This window comes from Solanum tuberosum, unplaced genomic scaffold, assembly GCF_000226075.1.
Source record: "Solanum tuberosum cultivar DM 1-3 516 R44 unplaced genomic scaffold, SolTub_3.0 scf00876, whole genome shotgun sequence".
Classification (NCBI taxonomy): domain Eukaryota; kingdom Viridiplantae; phylum Streptophyta; class Magnoliopsida; order Solanales; family Solanaceae; genus Solanum; species Solanum tuberosum.
In genome coordinates this window covers 7,551-16,658 of record NW_006239802.1, presented here as the reverse complement: position 1 = coordinate 16,658, position 9,108 = coordinate 7,551, and the positions used below count along the sequence as shown (strand labels likewise).

The following is a 9,108-nucleotide window of genomic DNA, read 5'->3' as shown; positions in this document are numbered from 1 at the left end:
TATATATATATAATTAAGCGTTCATCGAAAAGATTGTCGGACAACATTTTCGATCATCCGTCTAACGATCATTTGTCAAGTGTATATCACATGTCATATATTTTTCACAATCTACCATAGTGAAGGGCCTAATAGGAGCATGAATTGAATTTCGATTCAAATGTTTAATTGGTGCAACCATTAGTTTAAATGTCTAAATGGAAAAATTAAAAAAATAAAATATAAAGGGTCGCACATATATTCAGTCTTATGCTTTCCACTTGTTCGATGTACAATTTATTACAGAAACATGTTTAACAATGGTACACAAAATTGAATATAATGACACCATCATACAATATGATAAGATATATTTATTATAGGTAAAGCTGAAAATAAAAGTACAACGGTTGGCTTGCCAAAGAAATTCAAAAACAAATTTCTTAATTATGGTTTGATTTCATCACATCACTCAGCTTGATGAGGAGCAGCGATCAAATATAGGTTACTCTTTCTAGCACAAGTAAGTCCAGCAGACTCAGTCAAGTCCAAATCGCTTGGATTGATTCCACTAGGAAGTTTCCAATCAAAGTGGTACAATAATTGAGCTAGTGGAAAATAAACATTAGCTAAGCCAAATGATATTCCAGGACAAATCCTCCTTCCACTACCAAAGGGGAGATATTCAAAATTATTACCAACAAAATCCATAGAGTTATGCTCAAATCTTTCAGGTTTAAAGCTTTCTGCGTCATTCCAATAATTAGGATCTCTTCCAATAGCCCATGTATTAACCATAACTTTTGTTTTCAAAGGAATATTGTAGCCGTTTATGTCTACTTCTTCCCTACATTCTCTTGGAATCAAAAGGGGAAATGGAGGATGGAGTCTGAAACTTTCTTTAACGACCAACTTTAGGTATTTCAATTCTTCGACATCATTTTCATCAAATGTTTCTTTACCTTTGAACACGTTTCTTACCTCTGCTTGAGCTTTGGAGAGTACATTTGGATCCCGCATCATTTCCACCATGGTCCAATCAATTGTTGTTGATGAAGTCTCTGTTCCCGCACCAAACATGTCCTTCATTTATGAGCAAGTTAATTACTTATTTTCAATAATAAGCAACAGTACATTTGGATACGGATTCAACAAAATTCAATAGCTTTCATTTAAATTTTGTATTTTTGTTAGAAATTTTATATATATATATATATATATAATCTATTCAGAATCTAGTAAACAAATAAAGTTATGATCTAGAATTCATAAACTAATAATATATGTACGCAATCTTACTCTTAGCCTAATGAAGATAGAAAAATTATTTTTGATAGATGACTCAATGCATATCATACTTAAATAACAATAAGAAGGAAAATGTACTTACAAAAATAATAGCTTTGATATTGTCGTTGGTGATTGGAAATTGAAAACCTCCGTCTTTCATTAGTCTTAGCAATGTGGCAACTAAATTACCTTCACCTCCTAATTCACCATTATTCTTGTGCTCATTGATGATGCTTTCAAGAATGACATCTAACTCATGGTGAGCATCCATAATTTTACCCTTCATTCCACATAACACTTGAAGAAATTTTAGTGATGGAAATATATCAGCCACATCAAATCCTTCCATTAAATGTGATGCTTTTTTAACGAGTAGTATAAGTTCGTCTTGCTCTTTTAATACTTTCCCAAAGGTTGCTCTACAGGTCATAGAGCTTGAGAATTGGTAAAACTTTTTTGTTGCATTAACTGTCTCACCAGTAGTTGATCGAAAAAAATCAATCATACAAAGAACTTCATCTTGTCTAATAGAGTTGAATGATTTAACATTTTTTGCGCTAAGCAATTCCAATAGACATATTTTACGCATTTGTCTCCAGTAATCTCCATAGGGGGAAAAGACAATATCAGTTCCGTTATAAAAGAGAATCTCGGCAGCTAGAAGCTTGGGCCTAGATGCAAAAGCGAGGTCATGAGTTTTTAATACTTGTTTGGCCATGTCAGGAGAAGTAACAACAACTAGAGAAACTTCACCTAGTTGAAGGTGCATAATTGGTCCATATTTTTGGCTAAATCTCTAAGGACTTGATGTGGAAGTCCACCTAACAAATGAAACATGCTTCCAATCAAAGGTAATTTCCATGGACCTGGAGGCAATCTTTTGACTTTTCTATTGGAATTCTTCCATTTAATCAACAAAAAGAGGGAAGATACAAAAAGGAAAAGGAAAAGGGAAAAGAAGTTGAAGAGATGCATATTTTGAGAGGGTTATTTGGCTTGATAGGTTCTGCAAAGTGTTGTTGCATATGCTCTTTTAGAGGCTTTTTGTTTTGGAAAGAAATGACATTTTTGTATAGAGCGGAGTGTTGATATGTCAAAAACTCACTAGGATATTAAGATGAATGTGTAGAAATATAGTATTATTATGAAGGTTAATATCCAGAACAAGGTGAGATGTCCATTGGCAGAGTGACATTCAATAAATGTGATAATTTATCTCATCAAAGAAAATCGGTACCAAACACACCCTTAAACTTGTATAAAGTTGAACAAATAGATACCCACGTCCTACATGACATCCTACATGACAATTTGCATTCTATATGATATCCTGCGTATATTATGTCACATATGACTCATATGTTTACTTGTTAAATTTTATACAAGTTTAAGGGTGTGTTTGGTATGGAGTAAAACATTTTATGGAAAATATTTTCCAAATTTCCCATGTTTGGTTGACCTAAAATGTTTGGAAAATGTTTTCCAAATCAACTCATTTTCCTCAAATTTAAGGAAAATGACTTCCCTTCAAAAATTAAGGAAAATATTTTCCAAAACTCTACTTCATCCTTTCCAAAATTTAATAATCTAAAAATTCAACAATAATTAGTAGCCATCAAACAACATTAAGCTAAAACTTAATGAATCGTTTGGTTGGGAACAAGTTATCCTGAGATAAGTGATTCCACCATGTATATACATGTGATAACTTATCTCATCACTAAGGTATAATTAAATAGTGGAATAAATAATCTCAGGATTGTTTGATACCTCCAACCAAACGCAGAATAAAACAATTCTACATTTTATCTCTAAAACTATTTTACTTTATACCTCATACCAAACTACTCCTAATTTTACCACGCCTATAGCCACTAATCTTTATGAGAAAGGTCAACAAAATCAAAGATGTGGACTAGACATGAATAGTGACAATAAATTGAGTGGAGGAAAGTAGGAGCATTGGGGAAAGTAGGGGAGGGGTTGCCTATAATAATTAATCCCAATAATATTAATATGATTATGACATGTGTGGTGGAATGGGTGGCATGCCTAATATATAAACGTGTTTTAATTGGCATATCATGATATATAGATATATTTTTTAATTTGGCCTCAACTTACATTTTACGTCTTTTATTTTCGGATGTGCATAAATAGATATTTAAACTTGTATAAAGTTGAACAAATAGATACACACTTCCTACATGGCATCCTACATAACAATTTGCATCCTATATGATATCCTACGTATATTATGTCACATATGACTCATATGTTTAGTTGTTCAATTTTATTCAAGTTTAAATGTTTACTTGGCATAATTGTGAAATGCGGTCAAGTTAAAGGGCACATTTATATATTATGCCTTTTTAATTTTATATTATATGATATTTATGCCTCTAATTTTGGGTGTACACAAGTAAATACTTAAACTTATGTAGAGTTGAACAAGTAGACATACACGTCTCACTTGGCGTTTTATGTGACACTTCGTGTCCTACATGATATCCTATGTGGTGAGTATTATGTCACGTAGGATGTAAGTGTCTACTTATTCAACTTTATATTTTTAAATGCCTACTTGTGTATATCCAAAATTAAAAGATATAAATACGAGATGAGGTCAAGTTAAAGCTAAGGACATATTTATGTTTTATGAAAAAGAAAAAAAACAATATGATGATATTATTATACTATTATTGAGCTTTCAACATATACCAACATTTTTTTATTCAAAACATATTATACATTCAGTAGTAGCAGTCATACACATATACAAACATGAATGCATTGTCATGCCCCGAGCCTACACCTTGGACATGGCCAGCACACGAGCACCATCATTGGTCCCCAAGTTAACCCTTGATCTGACTGACTACTTAGTGGAAGACTTACTCAAGTAAAATGAAGACTCCAATTACCAAACTTTAACTGATAATATCTCAAAACAACTTAAATAAACATATGAAAACAACTCAAAGTCTCAAAACATTATAAGGAAAATAGTGAAAGACTTCTCAACTACTACTGTCTATGAAGCCTCTAAATACTACGATAGATGACGGGACAAGACCCGCGACATCTTAACAAAGTTGAAATATAAATGTGGAACTCTTCGGAAAGTAAGGAGGCTCACCAAAGCTAATTGAAATGCAAATGCTATCAACGGAGTGCCTGTTGATGACCATGAACACCTGTATCTGCATCATAAAAAGATGCAAGTCGAAAGACGTCAGTACATTGAATGTACGAGCATGTAAATGAAAAACTGAAAGCAATGATTAATTGAACTGACAAGGCTGGAAGAAATACTCACCTCTACTCAACTCAATACAAAGCAACAATGATAGATGTAATATTTGAAACATTAAAAAACAGGAGATAAAACTCAATGATGTATAAAAAAAATACCATAACATACTCTTTACTCTTATTTGGGAGATTTTCTAACCGACAACCATCACTATGAGCTATGTGATGATACAACGTCACGCCTATGCTGCCAAAACTGTCCTATACCTTGTCAGGGTGTAGAACACCTCAACTAAGTGGATCTATTAAGCTATGCTTAAAAGCAATAATGAGTCGTCTAAAAAGGTACGATCCTTTACCTATGTTGGCTACATGGTTTATGAGGAAAGTGAGTTATCTGAACTCATCCCCATATCGGTGCTCAATAGTACTCCCAACAATATAATCTCATACTCAAATGTATAAAACATAACTATTTCGCAATTTGAGGTAATTACTCAAAAGATCCTCTTAAAAGAGGTAGTACTCTGAAAACATCTCTGAACTCATAACTCATTTAGAAATCGATGTTTCTTTCATTAAAATGCAAAAGTGTTACACTTGGGAATACTTAGTTCCCTTAAACTCATTTTGAAACATGATATACAACTCCTCTCATTCTCATACTCATTTACTTAAGATTTAGTTCATAACTATAGTTAATTGCAAAAAAGTTCTCAAAATTGACTCAAAAGGGCCTCTTAAACTTCCCTCTTAATTTTACTTTAATTTGAAATGTAAATTAAGAGATGTGATTAGGATATGAAGGATCTCTCAAGGATTAATGAAGACTTTAAGATTACATATCAAGAACAGAGCGAAGACACAATTTGAAAGAACACACACGGAATGAAGAATGGAAAAGAAATATGCCTGACGACCCTGGCGCATTATTGGCGCAGGGGCCATGCCTCAAAGTAGCTTTTGGGGAGCCTCCTGGCGCCTTGGTGGCGCATTGCCCCACCCGAACCCAAAAATCTAATGAATTTTCTTGCTCAATTTCGGGTCTTAACTCATCTAGAATCGATTGGTTTCTTCCAAACTCTCTTTGATTCACAACCCCAACATGAAATTATCAAAAGTCCACTCAATTTCTATCAAGAACTCATCTCATTCGCAAGACTCTCACCTCAAGAACTCAAAACCTCCATTGTTAAAGAATGAGGCTAAAACTCAAGAACTCTTGAAGAATATTTACATAAATGATTTCAGGGACGAATTAATGAAAGAATTACATGTTTTGCGTAGGATGAACAAATCCATCACTATGGCAAACCTCACATTTGTAACACCCCAAATTCGGGAAAGACCAAATAGCAGATTTTCAGAGTTAAAGGTGCCACCGACGGAGGCCAAACCACGACATGTGGATGGGACCACGGACTGTAGGTAGGGTCCATAAGTTGGCCACCTAGAATTTCCCAGAAAAGCATGACCTACGGCAGGACCTACGAACCGTAGCTGGGTCCACGGTCAGTGGTCCAGTGTTCGTAGATCGTGACCCTCAAATCCATCCCGACGCCCTAGCAGGACGGACCGTCATTAGTCCACGGCCTGTCGGTCAGGGTCCGTTGATGGCCTCGTCAGCTTTTAAGTCAGGGTTGTTTTGGTCTTTTCCCTATGCATTGGGCAGCTAAATTACGTCGTTTAACTCAGTTTAAATCTAATAATCTAGTCAGAACCTAACCAAAACCTTTATTCACCAAAAATCATCCAAGCTTAGAGAGAAAATAGAAGAAAGAGGCACCAGTTTTCCCAAGAAGGAAAATGTACTTATAAAAATAATAGCTTTGATATTGTCGTTGGTGATTGGAAATTGAAAACCTCCCTCTTTCATTAGTCTTAGCAATGTGGCAACTAAACCTTCACCTCCTAATTCACCATTGTTCTTGTGCTCATTGATGATGTTTTCAAGAATGGCATCTAACTCATGGTGAGCATCCATAATTTTACCCTTCATTCCACATAACAAATGAAAAAATTTTAGTGATGGAAATATATCAGCCACATCAAATCCTTCCATTAAATGTGATGCTTTTTTAACGAGTAGTATAAGTTCGTCTTGCTCTTTTAATACTTTCCCAAAGGCTGCTCTACAGGTCATAGAGCTTGAGAATTGGTAAAACTTTTTTGTTGCATTAACTGTCTCACCAATAGATGATCGAAAAAAATCAATCATACGAAGAACTTCATCTTGTCTAATAGAATTGAATGATTTAACATTTTTTGCGCTAAGCAATTCCAATAGACATATTTTACGCATTTGTCTCCAGTAATCTCCATAGGGGGAAAAGACAATATCAGTTCCGTTATAAAAGAGAATCTCGGCAGCTAGAAGCTTGGGCCTAGATGCAAAAGCGAGGTCATGAGTTTTTAATACTTGTTTGGCCATGTCAGGAGAAGTGACAACAACTAGAGAAACTTCACCTAGTTGAAGGTGCATAATTGGTCCATATTTTTTTGCTAAATCTCTTAGGACATGATGTGGAAGTCCACCTAGCAAATGAAACATGCTTCCAATTAAAGGTAATTTCCATGGACCAGGAGGTAATTTTTTGGTTTTGCTATTGGAATTCTTCCATTTAATTAACAAAAAGAGGGAAGACACAAAAAGGAAAAGGGAGAAGAAGTTGAAGAAATGCATATTTTGGGAGGGTAATTTGGCTTGATAGGTTCTGCAAAGTGTTGTTGCATATGCTCTTTTAGAGCTTTTTTGTTTTGGAAAGAAATGACATTTTTCTATGGGGATGGGGTGGAGTGTTGATACATCAAGAATTCATACGTATAGAAGATGAGAGTTAATGAAAATATAATTTAAAAGTATATTTTTTTGATAATTTTTTAAATTAAATTATAATTTAAAAATATTAACACAAATATCGACAAGACAATATTATATAGCGTTAGGATTACTACTTGTTATACAACCAGTACGTATGCATTCATGTCTGTATATGTGTATGACTGCTACTAGTGAATGTATAATATGTTTTGAATAAAAAATTGTTGGTATATGTTGAAAGTTCAATGATGTGGGTTGTAAACCTTATTAGATACCATTGACTCTGGTATCTAATAAGTTTTACCTACTATTGGATTTAAACCAATGACTCCCGCCGTATGAAAGCAGTACTCTAACCACTGAGTTAAGTAGGTCATTTATCATCCCAAAGAGAACCAAATGAAACCCATCCTGTCGATGGATTATAAATATCATATTACTTATAAGCAATACTAATCTAAGGAATACCACTCAGAGAGATCAAAGATTCTTGATGTTGGATCATGGAATATTTCTCTTGATAAGAATTTACCTACATGATAAAATATGTATCACAAGCACTAAGGGCTATAGCTCAGTTGGTAGAGCAACTCGTTTACACGCGCGCCAAATAATATCGCCTTAATGTTTTCTTTTTTCTTTTTTCATAAAACATAAATATGTCCTTAGCTTTAACTTGACCTCCTCTGATATTTATATTTTCTAATTTTGAGTATGCACAAATAGGCATTTAAAAATATAAAATTAAATAAGTAGACACTCACATCCTACGTGACATAATACTCGTCACATAGGATATCGCGTAGGACACGAACTGTCACATAAAACGTCATGTAGGATGTCATGTAGGATGTGTGTATCTATTGTTCAACTTTATATAAGCTTAACTATCTACTTGTGCACATCTGAAAATGAAAGAAATAAAATATATGAATTGAAACCAAGTTAAAACACGTTTATATATTAGGCATCGTTTTCCTTATCTTTCGTGATAAGTTTATAGAACTGCATGACACATGTCACCCATTCCACTACACATGCCATAATCATATGAATATTATTGAGATTAATTATCATAGGCAACCCCTCCCCTACTTTCCCCAATCCTCATACTTCTCTCCACACAATTAATTTTCACTATTCATGTCTAGTCCACATCTTTCATTAGGAATCTTTTGGTATGAGATATAAAGCAGGGGAAAGGGTGTGATATACCCCTTAATTTTGTCATTTAGAGTTGATATACTCTTGTTATAAAAATGATTCACATGTACCTTCTACCATTGCAAAATTGGCTCACATATACCCCTTATCGTTACTAAAGTGACTCACATATACCCTTGCCATTACAAAAGTGATAAAAATAATTTTAAATTATTTTTTTTGATATTTTTTAAAAAATCATGCATTTGATTTTTTTCCAGAGATAAATTATTTTTTTGCCTTCTTTGATTATTATTATTATTATTATTATTACGAGTAAAATTAGCGCGAATAATATCACCGAATTTATAAAATAATATTTCAAACCTATCAATCACTAAAACTTAGACACTATATTACGTAGTAACAAACATTAATAATGTAAAGGAAAATGAAAATTATTACATCTTATCATTATCCTTTACATTTATCCTTAATAACATAAGAATAAATTAATGACGGTAAAAATACATACCACGATCTGTAAAATAAGCAATGCTGTCAGTGAGCCACTCAACAGAAGCAAAATACACAAATATTTAATTGTGAAGAAGAAGAGG

The 9,108-nt window shown here is 33.6% G+C and overlaps 1 protein-coding gene and 1 pseudogene across 1 annotated transcript; both read right to left on the bottom strand.

The window, feature by feature from the left end:
* Window positions 1-292: 292 nt before the first annotated feature.
* Window positions 293-2,391, bottom strand: LOC102601042 (premnaspirodiene oxygenase-like; annotated as a pseudogene).
* Window positions 2,392-6,262: 3,871 nt separating this feature from the next.
* On the bottom strand, window positions 6,263-7,343 carry LOC102601724 (premnaspirodiene oxygenase-like). Its single transcript, XM_006367668.2, has one exon. The coding sequence runs from the start codon at window positions 7,205-7,207 to the stop codon at window positions 6,263-6,265; it is 945 nt and encodes a 314-aa protein (XP_006367730.1). The 5' UTR covers window positions 7,208-7,343.
* Between the last annotated feature and the right edge of the window lie 1,765 nt (window positions 7,344-9,108).

Excerpts from the sequence above, each read along its gene's own strand:
- LOC102601724 (XM_006367668.2), bottom strand. The coding sequence starts at position 7,207 with ATGCATTTCTTCAACTTCTTCTCCCTTTTCCTTTTTGTGTCTTCCCTC.